We start from the raw sequence: 25,166 nt of genomic DNA on the forward strand, positions 1-25,166 counted from the left end.
AGGTTGGGTAAACGGAGTGGCGCCTGTCCATAGAATCTTTATTAACAGCTGCCAGGCTTCTACAAACAGAGTAACCTTAACACACAGGCTATAGTCAAAACTTTTTTGAACGTTGACAGCCCCTGTAAAGAGTTGGGGGTCAGATAGATGTGTGGGAGTGTGATAGGAAGATCAGACTACACAGGGCTTGTTTGTAGTCTGTAACCATGGACAATCGAGCTGTAGACACAAAACTGTACGAGATCATATGAATCGTTGCTACATTTTGTATTTCTGATACATTAGAGCATTATCAAACTGGTTGCAAAAGTGTACAAGCCCTTCAAAATGGCTACAAAGTTAGAACGTTACATATAATTTAGTATTCTTTATTTTATTACAGTAGTTGTTTAGCTGTATAATTTATAAATGTCTTCATACAGGGATGATCAGAGAACATCAAGATGATGAAGAACAAAAGTCGGGGTCCAGGAGCAACGCTGATACTACTGGTGTGGGGGTGCACGGCAGCAATCTGTAAGTGCAGAATACGGTGTTGGAAGCTGCGTCCGCCGCTTGTTTTATCGCTTACCACACCCGCTATAGAGACTCTTGTTCCCCTTCTAGCCACATCAATACAAAACCTCTGCAGAAACCTCAGCTGACTCAGATATCTACAGATTAAAATACCATCCGAAAGAAATGACTCATGAGATGACACTGGTACTTCGATAGGACACAAAGTGCTTCAGAACCGACGCTATATATGTGTTTTTCAAAAATTCTTAAATGTTAAAAATTCCACACATAACTCTGACATTGCCTCATTCATACGAACCAATAATCTGAAATTACTCTGTTATTTTTTATCATACAGTAAATAGTGGAAAAAAAGCCACAAAAAATAATAGAATTGCTGGGGTTTTTTTTTTGCTTGTTTTTTATTATTATTTCGAACTAAAAACAAATGTACCATTGAAAAAATGCAAATCATTACCCAAAAAACAAAATTACATTGACGTAAAAAATTAAAAAGTTATGACTCTTCAATTGTAAAAAAAAATACATAAAAATATTTAATAAATACATTTGGTCTTTAACCCCTTAGTGACCGGGCCAATTTTTTAAAAAATCTGACCAGTGCTACTTTATATAGCAGTAACTCTGGAACGCTTCAACATAGCCCAGTGATTTTGAGACTGTTTTTTCATGACACATTATAATTTATGATAATGGTAAAGTTAGGTTGATATGTTTTGCATTTATTTATATAAATATCAAAAATGTGGCAAAAATGTTAAATAATGAGCAATTTTCAAACTTTTAACGATTATCCCTTTAATCCAGATAGTCATACCACACAAAAACATTAATAAATGACATTTCCATCATGTCTGCTTTACATCATCACCGTTTGTAAAATGTTGTTTCATTTTGTCAGCATTTTAGAAAGTTTAAAAATGTAGCAGTAATTTTTCATTTTTTAAGGAAATTTACAAAACTCATTTTTTTTTATAGGGACCTGATCAGTTTTGAAGTGACTTTGGGGGTCCTATACATTGGAAAACCCCAAAAGTGATACCATTTAAAAAACAGCACCAAACAGCACCCCTTAACGTATTAAAAATTGTTTTCAAGTATTTCATTAACCTTCAGATGCTTTTCAGGAATTAATGCAAAATGACGTGACGGGAATGAAAAAGTGTATTTTTTCCATTTAAATTTTGATAAATTCTTAACACTCCACTGTAGCCGGCAGATGCTAATACCATTATTTGGCCACGAACTGTAATGGCAATCATCAGGAACACACAATCATGATCTCAGAGTGCCAGTGGGGCTAAAGAGGAAGCCCACACACTCTGTTAACCATTTAGATGCTGTAGACACTATTGACAGCAGCATTTAAGGGGTTAAATGGCCATGATCGGTGCCAACACTGATAGTGGCTGATGCAGCAAGTTGTCAGGTATAGTGTATAGCTGACAGTTTCTGGATTGTCACACATCGGGGAGTGCTAGTCTCTTATCTCGCAGATATGTAAAAAGACATTGGTGGTCATTGGGACTTGATCCTGTGACCTCTTGCTGTGTGGTTGGGTTCTCTCACTGTTGAGCCATAGCCTGTTTGGTCTCTGTCCAACTTCTGACAGTTCTCTTGGCTTTCCTTTCCTTCCCTTGGATTACTTCTATTCAGGTGTCCCTCGCTTCCTCATTTGGTTCTGTCACAGCTTGAGAGAGGCTATTTATACTCACCATGAACCTCCCTTCCTTGCTGACTATACTTCAAGACTGATGGATATTTGGAGTTCCAACTCCTCAGCTAGGGATTCTTTTTGCCTGGTGAATCTCTGTGTTGCTTTTCTTGTGGTTTGTGTGACTTCCTCCTCAGCACTCTTCCCTTTCTTTTACGTTTAGGATCAGGGAGGTTTCCACATGTTCCATTTGTTTTTTTGGTTCTTCTTATTTTCGGCCATCTTTGCTGTGTGACTTAGTGGACACGTTCTTAGGCTTGTGCCTTATCCTTGTGTATTTCATTTTCCAGTTATAATTGTTTAAGTGTTCCACAGTATCTATCGATAAGAGTTCAGTTAAGAACATTCAGGGTCAATAGACACTAAGTGGTGGCGCCATTACTTAGGGTGCCAACGTCCACAGTCAAATTACAGCTTGATCCTACCTATAATTGTGGGCTCTCTACCCAGGAGCGGTATCATATTAGGTTAGGTTCCCAGCAAAGAAGGTCACCTTGTCGATGGCTGTTGGGCTCACATGAATTGGTCAATTTATGTGCTACGTATCTTCATTTTAACTTTTTTTCTATAGCAGAAATGCAATTTTAATTTAATATATTCCATGTTTACATACTATAGCAGTACAGAGTGCAGCTTTCATGTGTTAGCAACCTCCGCAGTCAGACAGGGACAAGTCAGGGTCAGATTAGGGACTTTTACACAGTCATAACGAATAAAAAAAAATGCCCCATACGCTTTTAGGGGTGATACCATGAGTTAACCTGGGAAGCCAGAATAATAATCTATATGTTTAGATTTGGCCATTCTGGTGGAAAAGCTCCACTATGGAATAACTGGCAATTGGGCAATGAGAAGACGTCATATTGGTCTCTTTCTTGATGTTTCAGCTCAGTGCTGCCAGGATCTCCATTGCGTCATAGACTTCATTGACACGTTGGCATGTGAATATCGTGAAGACAAATCCTTGAACACCAGTGTTTCCCACACCATGTCTGCTAACTGGTAAGGAAGTAAAGATCCGTTGCGGTAACAAGAGAAATAATAGATTTATTTTCCCGTAAGTGACGTCATTTTCTTAAACTGAAATATGTCAGATGTGGGCCAGTAATATGCTTTTCTAGCGCTGTCAGCCCCAGTCACAGCTGCCATCTGCACTGGTAATGCTCCAGCTGCCAACAAATTTCATCCTGTAAGCTTGGTACCTAATGCATCTTTAGAAAACCACAGAAGCTCAGATCATTTCCCCTACAATAGAAAGCAAACCAGGTGACTATCTCCGCTCTACTTTTCTTAGCTTGTTAAAGGTCTACTTGTTAGCTGTATCTTATTGTAATATGGTTTCATTTGATTAAAGGCCGCGTTGAATAAAGATTAGCAAAACTTTCCTCTTTTGATGTGAGTTTCCAACCATCTAGTGGATATGGAGGCCTCCTGACTCTCCGGCCAAACCATGATTTTGAGGGAGATAAGGATCAGCGCTTTGAATTTAATTTCCAAATCCTTTTGTTCTTTAGGCAAATAAGTCACTGACAAATGAGTCTGGCAGTGACTTGCTCCAATAGAGTGCACATTAACGCTTGGCCAAGCATTCATGGAAGTGGGGAAGGCATAAGAGATAGCTATTAGCCAAGCAAGCATTTGTCCGACAGTTATCTAAGTTGCATGGGCACCTATACCACTCAACTGATCTAAATCGAAGCTGTGGCATAACTATAAAGGGTGCAGCGGTGACACCTGATCTGGGCTCTGGTGCCTCAAGAGTGCCACATTTTAATCTGCCTACCCAGGAGGACCCGGGATGCATACAAAAAATATCACCATAATGTTTCCTTCCACCATTTTCCAGACTATGCTCCTCCATACCTCTGTTGAGGTTACCCCTGATTGTGCATTTGAGCACCAATGAAGCGTCTTAAAACCTGCTTTCCAGGAGGCTTCAGGTGGCTTCGCCTGCACATGGGGGATTTGCCTGCTCCAGTTGTCTCCTACTTTTCTAAAAATCTCCCGGAGTTTTGTCAAGTATGATATAACAAGACACCAGTATTATAAGTGACTTCTTTCTACTCTGTTACAACATTTTCAAAGTTAGACCAAGTGGGGATTGCCAAGACCAGGCTTTTGTTATGGGACATTTCTCTCATGGGGTCATCTCTTATATGCTATGCTGTTGACCACCTACCCATCCCCCAATGGTGGTGCTGTTATGGGAGAGGGCAGACATTTTTTCCTAAATCTTTATCGTGTATGATGTTGAAGAATAAATTGCTTCTTTCTTTCTTTAAAGGACTTTTGAAGAGTTATATGAAACGTGTATTCTGGTTGAGTGCGAGAAGAAACATGAGTACATTTGTAATATTGATATGGAAGACTTCTCCGTAGATGGCAATTGCACACTAACCATAACAACCAATATCAATGGACGATACCATTCAAATCAAATCTGCAAACTTTTCATGATAGGTCACCATTGTAAGTTATGCCAATGTTTCCGTTTTAGTAAACTAAGTTGTATAAAACCATTTTTGGAAAAATTTGGAAAAAAAACCCAGACCAATCTCATTCAATCTGGTAATGCAGAATTCACTTGAATGATAAATAATGGTGCTATTTGTGGAAACATGGGATGTTTTTTGTTAATCCAGACAATCTCTTTCAATTTGAGTGAGTTGTTGTATCAATTTGAGTGAGTTGTTGTATAGAGTGCTTTAAAAAGTAGTCTGTCATTAAATTTTATTCTTTTTCGACAGTCAAGCCAGTACCACCATTCAATCTCACAGTTTCTATTTCTGAAAACTATAACATTTCCTGGGAAACTTACTATGATAACCATTTAATGAGAGGTGGGGAACTTGCCTATGAGTTGAGCTACAAGAAGGATGAAGAGTCATGGCTGGTAAGAAAATGTATCTACTCTCAAGTCAATGGGTCATTGAATACTGGTAAAGATACATCTATAGTCATTTATGGTTTTTTAGGACCAAAAGACTATCCAGGTCCTTGAAGATGACAAAAATGTGGTTCTTCTGAGGTCATATTTTCAACCTAGTGAACAATATGTAGCCAGGATCCGAGCTCACCCTAGGAAAACATCTATATATCGTGGCCACTGGAGTGAATGGAGTGAGATGGTCTCGTGGACAACCCCAACAGATGATGTGAAGGCTTTACCTCCAACAGAAGGTATGAAGACTTTATTTAATATCTTGAATAATGTTATGTTTTGCATCATAAAAAAAAAGAGTTTATAGTTGGTTTGGAGTGAAAGGACAGAGAATATGCAACTTTTGGAAAGGTTTATTAGAATAAATATTTATTGGTTGGTGTACAAAGAAATGTGACCATTTATGAAATGTCAGACCCTGGTTCTCCCTTTACTTAAGTTAGGAGACATACCTATCCTGCTCATTCCAGACAAAGGTTTCGCTAACCCAAGTGGTGTGGTCTTTACCAAGTTGTCCACCAGGTTCTTCAGAACCGTGTTAGATTGTTGAAGAGGACTCTCATTACCCTCTTACTAAAAATGTTGACAAGATGTTGGGCCAGATTGGCCAAACGTAATAATGTGTATAGGGTGGGCCATTTATATGAATACACCTAAATAAAATGGGAATGGTTGGTGATATCAACTTCCTGTTTGTGGCACAAAAGTATATGGGAGGGGGAAAACTTTTCAAGATGCGTGGTGGCCATTTTGAATTCGGCCATTTTGGATCCAACTTTATTTTTTCCAATGGGAAGAGGGTCATGTGACACATTAATTAATTAATCTTTATTTTTACATAGCGTTAACATATTCCGCAGCGCTTTACACTTTTGCACAGATTATCACTTCTGTCCCCAATGGGGCTCACAATCTAAATTCCCTATCAGTATGTCTTTGGAATGTGGGAGGAAACCGGAGTACCAGGAGGAAACCCACGCAAACACGGGGAGAACATACAAACTCCTTGCAGATGTTGTCCTTGGTGGGATTTGAACCCAGGAGCCCAGTGCTGCAAGGCTGCTAACCACTGAGCCACCGTCCTGCCCATCAAACTTATTGAGAATTTCACAAGAAAAGCAATGTTGTGCTTGGTTTTAACGTAACTTTATTCTTTCATGAGTTATTTACAAGTTTCTGACCACTTATAAAATGGGTTCAAACAACACCGCAGAAGAAATGCTAGCACAGGTTTCCATTATCCGTTGTTTCAGATGCTGCACATCTCGTATCTTCACAGCATAAACAATTGCCTTCAGAAGACACCCAAAGACAAAAGTCTAAGGGGGTCATATCGGGAGAGCTTGGTGGCCATTCAACTGGCCCACGACGACCAATCCACTTTCCAGGAAACTGTTCACGTAGGAATGCTCGGACCTGACACCCATAATGTGGTGGTGCACCATGTTGCTGGAAAAACTCAGGGAATGTGCCATCTTCAGTGCATAAAGAGGGCAACACATCATCATGATGGTCGTCGTGGGCCAGTTGAATGGCCACCAAGGTCTCCCAATCTGACATCCTTAAACTTTTAACTTTGTATATAAACTTTGTTCTAAAATTGTTGGTGCTGATCTACATTGGGTGCGTAGTCCCTTTCTGCGTTACACAAAAAAATTAGGGGCTAAGTGTGTGGATGTGAGACTAGGAGGTTGGAACATAGGTTATTTAGGGGATGGTTTCCAGACAGTCTGGGTCAGTTGCAGAGAGCACGTAGAATGAACAAGAGTTACAGAGGATAAATTGTCTCTGTGACAGCTCGAGAGCAATAGACTGACTGCCCTTAAGTGAAAAAAGATGAAGACCACCCTGACAGTGTTCCCGAGTAGAGAAAGGAGTTGGAAAAGGAGGGCAAGTACATGCCACCTGACGTAGTAGTTATATAGGGAGTGAGTGACGAGTGTCAGCCACTTAAAGTAGAAGGGAGCTAAAGCCAAGTGGGGAAGACTGTAGCCTAGGAAAAGAGTGAGTAGGAAAATAACGCAAGGACTAGGGCCTGATATGCAGATAAGGGGTGTCTAGAGCTTTGTCAGAAGATCCAGCCACAAAGATCTGTCCTGGGTGTTGGACTGCCACAAGAGGAGGTGTTAGTCCGATGTACACCGAAGTAGTGTGTGCGTGAGAGTGAGCCCGGAGATGAACTGTAGACAATTGTACTCAAAAGTTTGTAAGTGAAGTGTATTCTGGTAGAAGAAAATGAACCAAAAATGATGAACTGTTATCATGTCATGCGGCTTCTTGTTGAGGCTTCCATTGTTGTCTTGACCACATAAGGGTATCTCAACATCTGGTGCACTCCATACACATCACCATTATTATGTAACATGTCTAAAACTGATCAATCACTAAAGATTTAACATTTAGACTATTTCATTTTAACTATCAACATCATTTGTGACCCCCAAAGAGCAAAGAGACCCAGAATTAAGGTAGAAATCCATGGATCAGTGGCTCAGTCACTTTGTCATGTTGAATGGAATGTTTTTTTGGGTCAATGTCCGTTACAGTTGTTCGAACTCTTGGAAATATGTAGCATGCTGCCCCAATCTCTGTGAATTCAGAGTCTATGATTCTAGAGGACAATAATTAATTTACTGCTTTGTGCGTGCACTCTGATCTTTAAAAAAAGCTCGTTTTTTTTGCGCTTCAAATATTTGTGAATAATTTCGTAAATATTTCTTTAATTTTTTTCTATTTTTTCAGTTCATCAAATTCTTGGACGATCTCTAAACTGTTGAAATTAAAGTTCTTGTTTTATTAATTTTCAGATCAACACATCAAAATCCAAATCGGAGTGATTTCAGGAATTATTGCCATATTGGCATTCCTGGGGATTATTCTGACATGTTTCCGATATACACCGCCGTAAGTCCATCTTGTTTTGCACTGATGTTTATACATTTTGAAGGATATATTTTTTTTAATTTGATAGAGTTAATGACATATGTATCATATTGGTCCAATATGCAGGAAGGTTCCATCTAAGGCACCTCCAATTACATTTTTCAATGCTTTATTGTGGAGCAAAAATCAAGATAATTGTTGTTATATGTGCATAAGTTCTCTGGAATAAAATACTGAAAAATGTATTTGGCGGTGTCATGGACCCTTTTTTTGCATATTGGACTTCTATGGTGGATCAAGGTAGAACTCAACCCCAAGTTGGCACTCTTCAACCTTACATGATGGTGTGTCTAGTACGTATTATAGTGGTGTATCCTGTAGATGCTATAGACATTGTAGAGAGGGGAACTGCACAATGACCACTGCAAGCTCTCCAAAGATGATGGGAGGATGTGGTAGAGAGACCACCAAATGGAGGAGCTCTTTTAATTTATAGCTATGGTGCCCCTCTTTCGTTCTCCACCTATATACTGCAGATTAGCTCCTACTCTCATCAACAGAAGGTGACGACTTATCGGTGGAGTATATGCTGATGTTATAAATATGGCTTTCCCCATGGATAGGTCATCAATCTAAATATGGTAGACAAACTCCTTTTAAAGAGGTGTTATCATTTCTAAAAATGTTCTAGCATTTCTACGGAAAGTATGTTTTAGGTGGTCCATCGTTAGCAGTTGACCTAATTTCTAAATGGGTCCAGTGGCTCCATTAACACAAGACAGCAGTGCTATGAATAATATGATAGTTAGGTGACTCTATTACAGATTATGAATTGGTCCATGACCTTCTAGATGCTCCACCTCATTTCAAGTGGCCATGAGTCTCAATTTAGAGCTGTATTATGGCGGCAATATCCAAATTCCCTCTCGTTGATTCCACTGATCTAAATTTGATGATGGTGGAAGAGGGAGAAGGTTCTTCAATAATATAGGTACTTATCTGTCAACAATTCTTAAGGATACACAAGATCGATAGTCATCTCGTGTGTGTATAGGGGGTCTTCCAGTTTTCAACCCAACAGATGATATTGGGGGAGAAAATGATTGGGTAAGTTGGAATTCCATCAACCGATCAGAGGAGAGTGTCAGCGACTTTCTCTTATCATCCCGTTGAAGACACGTGAACCCTTGGCCAGACACTTCTGTATGAGAGAATCAGGAGGGTAACCTGTCTGGCAACCCAACGTTTTGCTGAAATGTATCTCATGTATGGGCAGCTTTAGACAGACATGATCACTCATAACGTAAATGTGAAGCTTTCATGTTCATTACTCAGATTTCCTGTTTCTGTTTTTATCATCAGCATGTGGAAGAAGGTGTGGGTGGTGGTCCCTGACCCCGAGCCCTTTTTTAAGCCACTCTACAAAGGACATCACGGAGATTTTAAGGTATACATAAATCTATTTTTTGCCGTTAGTCACCATTTTGTATTACAAGCCAATTACTGTTAGCGCTGTGAATAGTGTTATGAATTGAAGGCGTGTAGGAGTTGTGGAGACATGTGGGAACGCATGGCTGCCCAGAGTTACGGTGGAAATTACATTCTGCTCATCTCTGTAGTAAACATCTCAGCTCTGTGTGAAGAAGTCAAGAAAACATGTGACCTGGGAAAACTCTAGTTTTACTTCTCCATCAGACTCGTGTGATGCTTCATGTTTGTACAGTTTGCACCAATCCTATAGTATTGGTATTTTCTATATGTCACCCTGATGAACTGCAGCTTCACTTAAAGGAATGGCAGTGAATTAGAAAAGCAAGTGTAAGCAAGTACCAGCTAGAACATGGTCCAACTGATTGGGATTTTGATTTGTCATGTTGGATTTTGGTGTGACGTGGGAGGTAAGACTTGTCTCATGGTGCTTTCTTCAGGAGCACAGCGCTCCCCTGTCTCGCGGCTTCCTGTTTGCTGGAGGGCAGTGCAATACAGAAGATTGACAGTTCAGGCTGCCCCTCAGAGAAGCTCAAGGGCATTGAGACTAGCCGCATCCAGCAACCTTGCCAGCTTCTGGCCAGCATTTGAAAGCTTTATAGCAAGCATGCTTTCCTTGACTAGGAGACAAGGTGGCTGGTTAGTTTGGCATTGAGCCGTGCACTTTAGAATTAAAAATCCCTTCGTCCCAGAGAATGTTGAGGATTTTAATAAGAATTGAAAAGTTACGGTACTTGTTTTTGGGTTGTCTTGGCTGATGATTGACCCACTTTGTCCTCCTGTGAAGCCCAGCCTGTGACAGGGCTTTTTAGGAGAACGTCATGTTGTCTATATACTGCAATACAGTTATACGACGGCTTATAGAACAAGGTTCAAGAACCAGAATGAGAATAAAAATTTTATAATAATAAAGAAATAAAATAAATACGCATATTTGGACTAGGAACCAGGGTGGAGCTAGGAGGTCTATCGAGTTAAGAGCTCTGGGAGACGGGAGAGATATCAACAAGCCTCTTTGCCTGGGACAGTGGATTAGGTAGAGGGATATGGTAGGAAACGGAATTTTTGCTGTGGATGCTGGCAGTGTAGCAATTTCACAAATACCAGGATAATGAGTATTGAGATCTACTGAGAGGACAACCACTGCAAAAAGTCAAAGTTCTATCTTTTAAAATGTAAAATGAATTAACTCGAACGATAAACACAGTAATGAGAAAAAAATAAAAATGCTAGAACTGTGAGGGTTTTTTTTTAGGTCCGTGCCTCTCTAAAAACGTGCAATAAAAAGTGATCAAATTATTGTGTTGACAATAAAAAAAGTATTAATAAAAATATCGGCTTGCCACACAAAAAACAAGCCCTCACCCAGCTCCATTGGCAGAAAAATAAAAGTTACAGGACTGATAAAATGGCCACAAATTTTTTATTTTTTTTTTACAAAATTCAGATTTAATTTTTCCCTGTTTATAAAAAAAACTTATAGACACGTTTGGTATTACTGTAGTCTTATTGACACAGAGAATCATGTTTCCTGATGATTTTTTCCGCTCAATGAACACTGTAAAAACAAAACCAAAAGAACAATGGCGGAATTGTGTTTTATTTTGCCATTTCATAGCACGTTGGAATTTTTTAACATTTTCCAGTACATTTTATGGTAAAATTCATGGTGTACGTTCAAAACTTAAACTTGACTCACAAAAAAAACAAGCTCTCATATGGCTAAATTGGTGGAAAAATAAAAAAATGTTATGGCTCTTGAAAAAAGCAGAGGAAAAAAACAGCAGTGTAAAAATGAAAAATTGCTTAGTGAAAGGGTTAATGATAGCAGTTTTTTTTGTAAGTGATCATAAGATAGAAAGAAAAAAAGATGTTCAATTTCCTGCTATTTCCTGTCATTACCAAGAAAACCTAACCAAGGTAGATCCGAAACCAGGCAGATTGCAATTTTTGCATCTCTCCTGTACAGCGGCTCTGCTTCTACATCCTGGGTCCGGGTGCATGCGCCAGACTTGACGATGTAAATCAAGCAAAGAAAAGAAAGGCATGCACGAGACGGGGATCACCACACAAGTAATACAATTTCAAATAAATTTTATTCAGAACACAACAACACTGAACACTGCAATAGACTATTAAAAACAAGTAAAATCACACACATAGTAAATACAAAGACCTATAATAAGGTCATGCCTTGGTCCCAGAATGCTCGGTACCAGAATCGAACACTTTGGAATGCTCGGATGCTCAGGACCAGAATCGAACACTTTGGAATGCTCGGATGCTCGGTACCAGAATCAAACACTTTGGAATACTCGGATGCTCGATAACAGAATTGAACACTTTGGAATACTTGGATGCTCGGCACCAGAATCGAATACTTTGGAATGCTTGGATGCTCGGTACCAGAATCGGACACTTTGGAATGCTCGGATGCTCAGTACCAGAATCAAACACTTTGGAATGCTCGGATGCTCGGTACCAGAATCGAACACTTTGGAATATTCGGATGCTCGGTACCAGAATCGAACACTTTGGAATGCTCGGATGCTCGGTACCAGAATCGAACACTTTGGAATATTCGGATGCTCGGTAACAGAATTGAACACTTTGGAATGCTCGGATGCTCGGTACCAGAGTTGAACACTTTGGAATGCTCGAACGCTCGGCACCAGAACCAAACACTTTGGAATGCTCAGATGTTCAGCACCAGAATCGAACACTTTCGAGTGCTCGGATGCTCAGGACCAGAATTGAACACTTTGGAATGCTCGGATGCTCAGTACTAGAATCGAACACTTTGGAATGCCCAGATGCTCAGTAAAGGAATCGAACACTTTGAAATGCTTGGATGCTCGGCACCAGAATCGAACACTTTGGAATGCTCGGATGCTCGGCACCAGAATTGAACACTTTGAAATGCTCGGATGCTCAGTACCAGAATTGAACACTTTGGAATGCTCGGATGCACAGTACCAGAATCGAACACTTTGGAATGCTTGGATGCTCAGTACCAGAATCAAACACTTTGGAATGCTTGGATGCTCAGTACCAGAATCAAACACTTTGGAATACTCGGATGCTCAGTACCAGAATCAAACACTTTGGAATGCTCGGATGCTCGGCACCAGAACCGAACACATTGGAATGCTCAGATGTTCGGCACCAGAATCGAACACTTTCGAGTGCTCGGATGCTCGGAACCAGAATCGAACACTTTGGAATGCTCGGATGCTCGGTACCAGAATCGAATACTTTGGAATATTCGGATGCTCGTTAACAGAATTGAACACTTTGGAATGCTCGGATGCTCGGTACCAGAGTTGAACACTTTGGAATGCTCGAACGATCGGCACCAGAACCAAACACTTTGGAATGCTCAGATGTTCGGCACCAGAATCGAACACTTTCGAGTGCTCGGATGCTCGGCACCAGAATCGAACACTTTGGAATGCTCGGATGCTCAGTACTAGAATCGAACACTTTGGAATGCCCAGATGCTCAGTAAAGGAATCGAACACTTTGAAATGCTTGGATGCTCGGCACCAGAATCGAACACTTTGGAATGCTCGGATGCTCGGCACCAGAATTGAACACTTTGAAATGCTCGGATGCTCAGTACCAGAATTGAACACTTTGGAATGCTCGGATGCACAGTACCAGAATCGAACACTTTGGAATGCTTGGATGCTCAGTACCAGAATCAAACACTTTGGAATGCTTGGATGCTCAGTACCAGAATCAAACACTTTGGAATACTCGGATGCTCAGTACCAGAATCAAACACTTTGGAATGCTCGGATGCTCGGCACCAGAACCGAACACATTGGAATGCTCAGATGTTCGGCACCAGAATCGAACACTTTCGAGTGCTCGGATGCTCGGAACCAGAATCGAACACTTTGGAATGCTCGGATGCTCGGTACCAGAATCGAATACTTTGGAATATTCGGATGCTCGTTAACAGAATTGAACACTTTGGAATGCTCGGATGCTCGGTACCAGAGTTGAACACTTTGGAATGCTCGAACGATCGGCACCAGAACCAAACACTTTGGAATGCTCAGATGTTCGGCACCAGAATCGAACACTTTCGAGTGCTCGGATGCTCGGCACCAGAATCGAACACTTTGGAATGCTCGGATGCTCAGTACTAGAATCGAACACTTTGGAATGCCCAGATGCTCAGTAAAGGAATCGAACACTTTGAAATGCTTGGATGCTCGGCACCAGAATTGAACACTTTGGAAGGCTCGGATGCTCGGCACCAGAATTGAACACTTTGGAATGCTTGGATGCTCGGTACCAGAATTGAACACTTTGAAATGCTCGGATGCTCAGTACCAGAATTGAACACTTTGGAATGCTCGGATGAACAGTACCAGAATCGAACACTTTGGAATGCTCGGATGCTCGATAACAGAATTGAACACTTTGGAATACTCAGATGCTCGGCACCAGAATCGAACCCTTTGGAATGCTTGGATGCTCGGTACCAGAATCGGATACTTTGGAATGCTCAGTACCAGAATCGAACACTTTGGAATGCTCGGATGCTGGGTACCAGAATCGAACACTTTGGAATATTCGGATGCTCGGTAACATAATTGAACACTTTGGAATGCTCGGATGCTCGGTACCAGAATCGAACACTTTGGAATGCTCGAACGCTCGGCACCAGAATTGAACAGTTTGGAAGGCTCGGATGCTCGGCACCAGAATTGAACACTTTGGAATGCTCGGATGCTTGGTACCAGAATCGAACACTTTGGAATGCTCGAACGCTTGGCACCAGAATCGAACACTTTGGAATGCTCGGATGCTCGGCACCAGAATTGGACACTTTGGAATGCTCAGATGCTCAGTAAAGGAATCGAACACTTCGAAATGCTTGGATGCTCGGCACCAGAATCGAACACTTTGGAATGCTCGGATGCTCAGTACTAGAATCGGACACTTTGGAATGCCCAGATGCTCAGTAAAGGAATCGAACACTATGAAATGCTCAGATGCTCGGCACCAGAATTGAACAGTTTGGAAGGCTCGGATGCTCGGCACCAGAATTGAACACTTTGGAATGCTCAGATGCTCAGTAAAGGAATCGAACACTTTGGAATGCTCGAACGCTTGGCACCAGAATTGAACACTTTGGAATGCTCAGATGTTCGGGACCAGAATCGAAAACTTTGGAGTGCTCGGATGCTTGGCACCAGAATCGAACACTTTGGAATGCTCGGATGCTCGGCACCAGAATTGGACACTTTGGAATGCTCAGTAAAGGAATCGAACACTTCGAAATGCTTGGATGCTCGGCACCAGAATCGAACACTTTGGAATGCTCGGATGCTCAGTACTAGAATCGGACACTTTGGAATGCCCAGATGCTCAGTAAAGGAATCGAACACTATGAAATGCTCAGATGCTCGGCACCAGAATTGAACAGTTTGGAAGGCCCGGATGCTCGGCACCAGAATTGAACACTTTGGAATGCTCAGATGCTCAGTAAAGGAATCGAACACTTTGAAATGCTCAGATACTCGGCACCAGAATCGAACAGTTTGGAAGGCTCGGATGCGCGGTACCAGAATCGGACACTTTGGAATGCTCGGATGCTCGGCACCAGAATTGGACACTTTGGAATGCTCAGATGCTCAGTAAAGGAATCGAACACTTCGAAATGCTTGGATGCTCGGCACCAGAATCGAACACTTTGGAATGCTCGGATGCTCAGTACTAGAATCGGACACTTTGGAATGCCCAGATGCTCAGTAAAGGAATCGAACACTATGAAATGCTCAGATGCTCGGCACCAGAATTGAACAGTTTGGAAGGCTCGGATGCTCGGCACCAGAATTGAACACTTTGGAATGCTCGGATGCTCGGTACCAGAATCGAACACTTTGGAATGCTCGAACGCTTGGCACCAGAATTGAACACTTTGGAATGCTCAGATGTTCGGGACCAGAATCGAAAACTTTGGAGTGCTCGGATGCTTGGCACCAGAATCGAACACTTTGGAATGCTCGGATGCTCGGCACCAGAATTGGACACTTTGGAATGCTCAGATGCTCAGTAAAGGAATCGAACACTTCGAAATGCTTGGATGCTCGGCACCAGAATCGAACACTTTGGAATGCTCGGATGCTCAGTACTAGAATCGGACACTTTGGAATGCCCAGATGCTCAGTAAAGAAATCGAACACTATGAAATGCTCAGATGCTCGGCACCAGAATTGAACAGTTTGGAAGGCTCGGATGCTCGGCACCAGAATTGAACACTTTGGAATGCTCAGATGCTCAGTAAAGGAATCGAACACTTTGAAATGCTCAGATACTCGGCACCAGAATCGAACAGTTTGGAAGGCTCGGATGCGCGGTACCAGAATCGGACACTTTGGAATGCTCAGATGCCCAAAGAGAGAGAGAGATAACAGTATTGTTAAGGAATAAGAGAAATGATCCCACCACAGAAAAATACAGCAAATACCCTCTACACACTAATTCTCCCTTCTTCTGCCTGTCCACCATCCTTCCCCTCTGGGCTCGACGCTTACAGCTTTTTCCTATATCACAGCACTATATACACTAGTACAATAGCTACTGCGCAGGAGCCAGCATCCCCTGTAACCTCAGGAACCGAGCACTCAAGAACCAGTGGCGAGCACGGTGACCCATCACTATTAGTTATCTGTTAGTGGTCGCAACCATGGATACTTAAGCTACTGCAATGCCCTGCACATGGGGTAAGCACTGTTGTGAATTTACTTTTTGCTCCCTCTAGTGGTTACTAGTTTTTTGACTCTGGTTTTTCTGTCATTCCTTTTATCCGCACCTGGTCGTTAGTTAAGGGTGTTGCTATTTAAGCTCCCTGGACCTTCAGTTCAATGCCTGGCAACGTAGTTATCAGAGCTAGTCTGCTGTGCTCTTGTCTACTGATCCTGGTTCCAGTTATATCAGCTAAGTCCGCTTTTTGCTTTTTGCTATTTTGTTTTGGTTTTGTATTTTTGTCCAGCTTGTTCCAAATATATATCCTGACCTTTGCTGGAAGCTCTAGGGGGCTGGTGTTCTCCCCCCGGACCGTTAGACGGTTCGGGGGTTCTTGAATTTCCAGTGTGGATTTTGATAGGGTTTTTGTTGACCATATAAGTTACCTTTCTTTATTCTGCTATCAGTAAGCGGGCCTCTCTGTGCTAAACCTGGTTCATTTCTGTGTTTGTCATTTCCTCTTACCTCACCGTTATTATTTGTGGGGGGCTTCTATCCAGCTTTGGGGTCCCCTTCTCTGGAGGCAAGAAAGGTCTTTTGTTTTCCTCTACTAGGGGTAGCTAGATTCTCCGGCTGGAGCGTGTCATCTAGAATCAACGTAGGAATGATCCCCGGCTACTTCTAGTGTTGGCGTTAGGAGTAGATATATGGTCAACCCAGCTACCACTGCCCTATGAGCTGGATTTTTGTATTCTGCAGACTTCCACGTTCCTCTGAGACCCTCGCCATTGGGGTCATAACAGTTTGCCAGGCCAATATTAAATGTTTAATGCATTGCAGAAGAGGGATTATAAGAAAGAAGATTCTGAGTTTTTTTTTTTTTTCTTCTTCCCCTTTACCTCAGAGTGGCTATGCTTGCTGCAGACATGAATGTCCAGACCTTGATTACAAGTGTGGACCAGCTGGCTACTCGTGTGCAGGGCATACAAGACTATGTTATCAGTAATCCTAGGTCAGAACCTAAAATACCGATTCCTGAACTGTTTTCCGGAGACAGGTTTAAGTTTAGGAATTTCGTGAATAATTGTAAATTGTTTTTGTCCCTGAGACCCTGTTCATCTGGAGACTCTGCTCAGCAAGTAAAAATTGTTATTTCGTTCTTACGGGGCGACCCTCAGGATTGGGCTTTTTCGCTGGCGCCAGGAGATCCGGCATTGGCTGATATTAATGCGTTTTTTCTGGCGCTCGGTTTACTTTATGAGGAACCCAATCTTGAGATTCAGGCAGAAAAGGCCTTGCTGGCTATGTCTCAGGGGCAGGACGAGGCTGAAGTGTACTGCCAAAAATTTCGGAAATGGTCCGTGCTGACACATTGGAACGAGTGTGCACTGGCCGCTAATTTTAGAAATGGCCTTTCTGAAGCCATTAAGAATGTTATGGTGGGTTTTCCCATTCCCACAGGTCTGAATGATACTATGGCACTGGCTATTCAAATTGACCGGCGGTTGCGGGAGCGCAAAACCGCAAATTCCCTAATGGTGTTGTCTGAACAGACACCTAATTCGGTGCAATGTGATAGAAAAACCGCAAATTCCCTCATGGTGTTGTCTGAACAGACACCTGATTTAATGCAATGTGATAGAATCCTGACTAGAAATGAGCGGAAAATTCATAGACGCCGGAATGGCTTGTGCTACTACTGTGGTGATTCTACACATGTTATCTCAGCATGCTCTAAACGTATAGCTAAGGTTGTTAGTCCTGTCACCGTTGGTAATTTGCAACCTAAATTTATTCTGTCTGTAACTTTGATTTGCTCACTGTCGTCTTTTCCTGTCATGGCGTTTGTAGATTCAGGTGCTGCCCTGAGTCTTATGGATCTGTCATTTGCTAAGCACTGTGGTTTTACTCTTGAACCATTAGAAAATCCTATTCCTCTTAGGGGTATTGATGCTACACCATTGGCAGCAAATAAACCGCAGTATTGGACACAGGTTACCATGTGCATGACTCCTGAACACCGCGAGGTGATACGTTTCCTGGTTTTACATAAAATGCATGATTTGGTTGTTTTAGGGCTGCCATGGTTACAGACCCATAATCCAGTCCTGGACTGGAAGGCTATGTCAGTCTCAAGTTGGGGCTGTCGTGGTATTCATGGGGATTCCCTGCCTGTGTCTATTGCTTCTTCTACGCCTTCGGAAGTTCCGGAGTATTTGTCTGATTATCAGGATGTCTTCAGTGAGTCTGAGTCCAGTGCACTGCCTCCTCATAGGGACTGTGACTGTGCTATAGATTTGATCCCAGGCAGTAAATTTCCTAAGGGAAGACTGTTTAATCTGTCGGTACCTGAACATACCGCTATGCGTTCATATATCAAGGAGTCTCTAGAGAAAGGACATATTCGTCCGTCTTCTTCCCCTCTTGGTGCGGGATTCTTTTTTGTGGCAAAAAAGGACGGATCTTTGAGACCTTGTATTGATTATCGGCTTTTAAATAAGATCACTGTCAAATTTCAGTATCCTTTACCGCTGTTGTCTGACTTGTTTGCCCGGATTAAAGGTGCCAAGTGGTTCACCAAGATAGATCTTCGTGGTGCGTACAACCTTGTGCGCATTAAGCAAGGTGATGAATGGAAAACCGCATTCAATACGCCCGAAGGTCATTTTGAGTACTTGGTGATGCCTTTTGGGCTCTCCAATGCGCCTTCAGTTTTTCAGTCCTTTATGCATGACATTTTCCGGAAGTATCTGGATAAATTTTTGATTGTTTATCTGGATGATATTTTGGTTTTTTCTGATAATTGGGATTCGCATGTGGAGCAGGTCAGGTTGGTCTTTAAAATTTTGCGTGAAAATTCTTTGTTTGTCAAGGGCTCAAAGTGTCTCTTTGGTGTACAGAAGGTTCCCTTTTTGGGGTTCATTTTTTCCCCTTCTGCTGTGGAGATGGACCCAGTCAAGGTCCGAGCTATTCTTGATTGGACTCAGCCCTCGTCAGTTAAGAGTCTACAGAAGTTCTTGGGTTTCGCTAACTTCTACCGTCGTTTTATCGCTAATTTTTCTAGCATTGTGAAACCTTTGACGGATATGACCAAGAAGGGCTCCGATGTAGCTAACTGGGCTCCTGCTGCCGTGGAGGCTTTCCAGGAGTTGAAACGCCGGTTTACTTCGGCGCCTGTTTTGTGCCAGCCTGACGTCTCACTTCCCTTTCAGGTTGAGGTGGATGCTTCAGAGATTGGGGCAGGGGCCGTTTTGTCGCAGAGAGGCCCTGGTTGCTCTGTTATGAAACCTTGTGCCTTTTTCTCTAGGAAGTTTTCGCCTGCCGAGCGAAATTATGATGTGGGCAATCGGGAGTTGTTGGCCATGAAATGGGCATTTGAGGAGTGGCGTCATTGGCTCGAGGGTGCTAAGCATCGTGTGGTGGTCTTGACTGATCACAAAAATCTGATGTATCTCGAGTCTGCTAAACGCCTTAATCCGAGACAGGCCCGCTGGTCATTGTTTTTCTCCCGCTTTGATTTTGTTGTCTCGTATTTACCAGGTTCAAAGAATGTGAAGGCCGATGCTCTTTCTAGGAGCTTTGTGCCTGATGCTCCTGGAGTCGCTGATCCTGTTGGTATTCTTAAAGATGGAGTTATCTTGTCAGCTATTTCTCCGGATCTGCGACGTGTGTTGCAGAGATTTCAGGCTGATAGGCCTGAGTCTTGTCCACCTGACAGACTGTTTGTCCCGGATAAGTGGACCAGCAGAGTCATTTCCGAGGTTCATTCCTCGGTGTTGGCAGGTCACCCAGGAATTTTTGGCACCAGAGATCTGGTGGCCAGGTCCTTTTGGTGGCCTTCCTTGTCAAGGGATGTGCGGTCATTTGTGCAGTCCTGTGGGACTTGTGCTCGAGCTAAGCCTTGCTGTTCTCGTGCCAGCGGTTTGCTCTTGCCCTTGCCTGTCCCGAAGAGACCTTGGACACATATCTCCATGGATTTCATTTCTGATCTTCCGCTATCCCAGGGCATGTCCGTTATCTGGGTGATATGTGATCGCTTCTCAAAGATGGTCCATTTGGTTCCTTTGCCTAAGCTGCCTTCCTCTTCCGATCTGGTTCCTGTGTTTTTCCAGAACGTGGTTCGTTTGCACGGCATCCCTGAGAATATTGTGTCAGACAGAGGATCCCAGTTCGTTTCCAGATTCTGGCGATCCTTTTGTAGTAGGATGGGCATTGATTTGTCGTTTTCGTCTGCTTTCCATCCTCAGACTAATGGACAGACGGAGCGAACCAATCAGACTTTGGAGGCTTATTTGAGGTGTTTTGTCTCTGCTGATCAGGACGATTGGGTGACATTCTTGCCGTTGGCTGAGTTTGCCCTTAATAATCGGGCTAGTTCCGCCACCTTGGTTTCGCCTTTTTTCTGCAACTCTGGTTTCCATCCTCGCTTTTCTTCGGGTCATGTGGAGCCTTCTGACTGTCCTGGGGTGGATTCTGTGGTGGATAGGTTGCAGCGGATCTGGAATCATGTGGTGGACAACTTGAAGTTGTCACAGGAGAGGGCTCAGCGCTTTGCCAACCGCCGCCGCGGTGTGGGTCCCCGACTACGCGTTGGGGATTTGGTATGGCTTTCTTCTCGCTTTGTTCCTATGAAGGTCTCCTCTCCCAAATTTAAACCTCGTTTTATTGGGCCTTACAAGATATTGGAAATCCTTAATCCTGTATCTTTTCGTCTGGATCTTCCTGTGTCGTTTGCTATTCACAATGTATTTCATAGGTCCTTGTTGCGGCGGTACATTGTGCCTATAGTTCCTTCTGCTGAGCCTCCTGCTCCGGTGTTGGTTGAGGGCGAGTTGGAGTACGTGGTGGAGAAGATCTTGGATTCTCGCCTCTCCAGGCGGAGGCTTCAGTACCTGGTCAAGTGGAAGGGCTATGGTCAGGAGGATAATTCCTGGGTGGTCGCCTCTGATGTTCATGCGGCCGATTTAGTTTGTGCCTTTCATGCCGCTCATCCTGATCGCCCTGGTGGTCGTGGTGAGGGTTCGGTGACCCCTCACTAAGGGGGGGGGTACTGTTGTGAATTTACTTTTTGCTCCCTCTAGTGGTTACTAGTTTTTTGACTCTGGTTTTTCTGTCATTCCTTTTATCCGCACCTGGTCGTTAGTTAAGGGTGTTGCTATTTAAGCTCCCTGGACCTTCAGTTCAATGCCTGGCAACGTAGTTATCAGAGCTAGTCTGCTGTGCTCTTGTCTACTGATCCTGGTTCCAGTTATATCAGCTAAGTCCGCTTTTTGCTTTTTGCTATTTTGTTTTGGTTTTGTATTTTTGTCCAGCTTGTTCCAAATATATATCCTGACCTTTGCTGGAAGCTCTAGGGGGCTGGTGTTCTCCCCCCGGACCGTTAGACGGTTCGGGGGTTCTTGAATTTCCAGTGTGGATTTTGATAGGGTTTTTGTTGACCATATAAGTTACCTTTCTTTATTCTGCTATCAGTAAGCGGGCCTCTCTGTGCTAAACCTGGTTCATTTCTGTGTTTGTCATTTCCTCTTACCTCACCGTTATTATTTGTGGGGGGCTTCTATCCAGCTTTGGGGTCCCCTTCTCTGGAGGCAAGAAAGGTCTTTTGTTTTCCTCTACTAGGGGTAGCTAGATTCTCCGGCTGGAGCGTGTCATCTAGAATCAACGTAGGAATGATCCCCGGCTACTTCTAGTGTTGGCGTTAGGAGTAGATATATGGTCAACCCAGCTACCACTGCCCTATGAGCTGGATTTTTGTATTCTGCAGACTTCCACGTTCCTCTGAGACCCTCGCCATTGGGGTCATAACAAAGCACTATAGCTAATCAGAAGAACTATACTACATTTCTAATAGGAGGTATTTGCTAATATTATTATTATGCCTGCTACATATTGGCGTAGGATCTTGTAGATTGGAGTACCCCTTTAATGTCAACAAAAAAGGTTTGAGCTGCCCTGGTCTGATGACTGTGGCAGACAGACCAAGGCAGTCATCAGTCACTTCTGCGGCCGGTGTCTTTGGCACTTCTGGTATTTACTCATGTTTAGACCTCACATGATGTTGAGACGTATAATAAATTACATAAGCACCCGGGATGCTAGACGCAGAAGTAAAGACTTCCCTGGTCTGGATTCTGGGCCAGGGCAGCATGAAACTTTTCGTCAAAATCTACCAACATCTTTTGATGCCATTTGTCAATAGTCCCTTATTGGGCCTCATATATTAGAGTAATCTACAACCAAGACAACCTACGGTAAGTTTTAATGCTTCCAATGCTTTGGCAATTGGATAGGCAAGTGGTTTGTAACCTGAGCCTCTCCAGTTGCTTCAACGCGCAACACATTTTTGAGAACATGGGGCTGAGAGTTGTAGTTTCCCAAGAGTAACAAAACCACAGGTTGGCATTTTCTAACATTAAAGAAGCACTCCTCCTCCCATTTTTATTCTCTTAATATATTGCAATCATCATATTATATAGCACTGTGTACTTACAATTGCTCATTTTGCCTTTCTACCCAGCTAATTATTCTCCCTTTTCTGCTCTATGTAGAAACAGGATGTCTCTTTTCCCTGCATTTTCCATCAAGTCTGTGACATCACATGATTATAAACTGACTAGCTGAATCATTCTAAGCTCTATGTAGAAACAGGAGATCAATTTTCCCTGTATGAGTTACTGCAAAAGTCCCCGGGCAGGAGGAAGAGGGAGCAGCTCGGTCAGGAGTTGAAGAGAGGAATGATAAATGCAGGGAAAAGAGACATCCTGTTTCAACATAGAGCAAAGAAAAGAGAAGAATTAACTGGGTAGAAAGGCAAAATGAGCAATTGTAAGTGCACAGTGCCATATAATATGATGACTGCTATATATTAAGAGGTTACAATTTTTGATGAGCGTGCTTCTTTAAAATAAAATGAAATTTGCACTGATTTCTGCAGTAAAAAATAAATGCCCCCAACAACCATGCAATTGATTTTCAATTTTCTCACCAAACCAACACATTACTTGGCTCTCTGGTAACCAACGATACAAGGAATATGCAACATATTAAAACCAGGGGGAATATCTGTAAGAAATGCACGGTCAGATTATTTCTACCCACAGGGTTAATTATTGTAAATGTCACCTCACACATACAGTAATTTGCTAAAGGATGTGGCTTACCCCAATGAATGTAGATATATGCGCTAAGAGTAGAGAACAAAGTGATCGTATTACGGTAGCGAAAACGTCATAACGAAATAAAGCTAAGGGTAATCAAAACAAGAATGCAAATGAAAGATCATATCTAGGTGCAAAGACAAAACCACATAGGGTATATTGCTACCGTGGGGTCAACGACAATGGATGGTGGCAATGACTATATAAACAACTATTGATTCCAATTTCACAAAACACAAAGGGTTAAGCCTAAATTGTTAATATGCCCAATGATTTGCCATCACGTACTCCTTCCAGTAAGCCATGTTCTATATGAAGCTCTTCAGTACGTAAAGAGATTCTACACTTTGGACAATCCCTATTTGTCCGAAGAGTTCAGTGAAAACAAAAAGTCCAGCTGTGATTAGTGACCAGCTTTAGTGTTTATTTACCCTGTAGCGCCATTACAAGGAGATTAAGAATTACACAGTGTCTATTGAAATCTGTGGTTGGTCTGTGTCATGCAAGTTAGCACAGGTCCTCCAGAGTTATAGACTCTCTTTGTAACCGCTCTTCATTCTGGTCAAGCATGAGATTCTTGGATAGGCGACCTACATTCCCCCTCTATTAAATTGGATAGGTTTTATCAACTCAAAACCTCCTTTAAATTGGGCTTGGTAAGGATTAATAATTTGTTCTTTTCTTATATCTTTTTTTCTCAGAGCTGGTTGGGTCCTCACTACATGCCATTTCCACTACTATCTAGTGATGGAGGATCTACATATCCAGAAGTCCTTGAAATTGATAACCACTGTATGAAAAAGCTGTTTCTTTCCAAGACAAGCGTACCTGAGAAGAACCAATTCTGTGGATTATGTGGGGATGTAAAGGTGAACCCTGGCATGCAATGTGCTCAGTGTAGCACCTCGACTACTACTACCACCACCACTGATGGTTCCATTAAAGAAGAAGACAGGAGTACAGATGATGGCTACCCTTCCTTTAACATGTCAGATCACCTCCTAGATCATGGATCAAATCCACAAAGTACAATAAGCCTGAAGTTTGGTCTTCATGAAGATTTTCTAAGATCCAACTTTAATATGTTAAACCTGATGTCCATACCCCGAGAAGAATGGGAACTGCCGGAATCGCCTTCCCAAGAGGATAACGAGAATGTGTTTTATAATGTTGATAATTACAATTCAATGTCTCCTGACTCGGGAAATAGTGGCGACTTTGGCTATCCCAGGATATGCCTGGATATGGACACCATTGACAGTGGTTTTGTAGACTCTGAATGTGGAAGCCCTGTGGACAGTGAGTTTGGAAATGGTGACATTCCAACAAAACCATTGAATCCAGATCCTTATAATGGAGGAGATGAAATAAGTGAAAGAAACTATGTCCAGCAGTGGGTGCCAACTGCTCGCTAATCACAAAGTACCGGGTTCTTTGTATATGGAGGGTTATATCTGATGTCTTATACAATGACTAACAATATTGCAAAAGTACTTTTTTTTTTACTCACAATGACATTTTTACCCTCAAAATAACTCCAAAGTGTTGACCTTTTGTCTTCTGCTTTTATTTTCATGCAATTTTTTTCGTCCCCATGAGGTTGGAATTATTTTACAGTGGATTCAAAGATGCAAGAATATATAGATTTACACACAAAGGCTAAACAGAATAAAACAGATATACAAAATATATAATCAAAAGCTATATACAAAACACAAACAAACAATAAGATATATGAAAAGATACATATAGAATACAC

At 42.3% G+C, this 25,166-nt stretch overlaps 1 protein-coding gene across 1 annotated transcript; it reads left to right on the forward strand.

Annotated features, from left to right (window-relative positions):
* The first annotated feature begins 420 nt into the window (after positions 1-420).
* Positions 421-25,166, forward strand: IL21R (interleukin 21 receptor). Its single transcript, XM_077273521.1, has 8 exons — positions 421-516; positions 3,121-3,235; positions 4,518-4,702; positions 4,981-5,126; positions 5,209-5,413; positions 7,982-8,078; positions 9,420-9,504; positions 24,109-25,166. The coding sequence occupies exons 1-8, from the start codon at positions 444-446 to the stop codon at positions 24,820-24,822; spliced, it is 1,620 nt and encodes a 539-aa protein (XP_077129636.1). The 5' UTR covers positions 421-443; the 3' UTR covers positions 24,823-25,166.

The sequence above is a fragment of the Ranitomeya variabilis genome, chromosome 7, assembly GCF_051348905.1.
Source record: "Ranitomeya variabilis isolate aRanVar5 chromosome 7, aRanVar5.hap1, whole genome shotgun sequence".
Lineage (NCBI taxonomy): Eukaryota > Metazoa > Chordata > Amphibia > Anura > Dendrobatidae > Ranitomeya > Ranitomeya variabilis.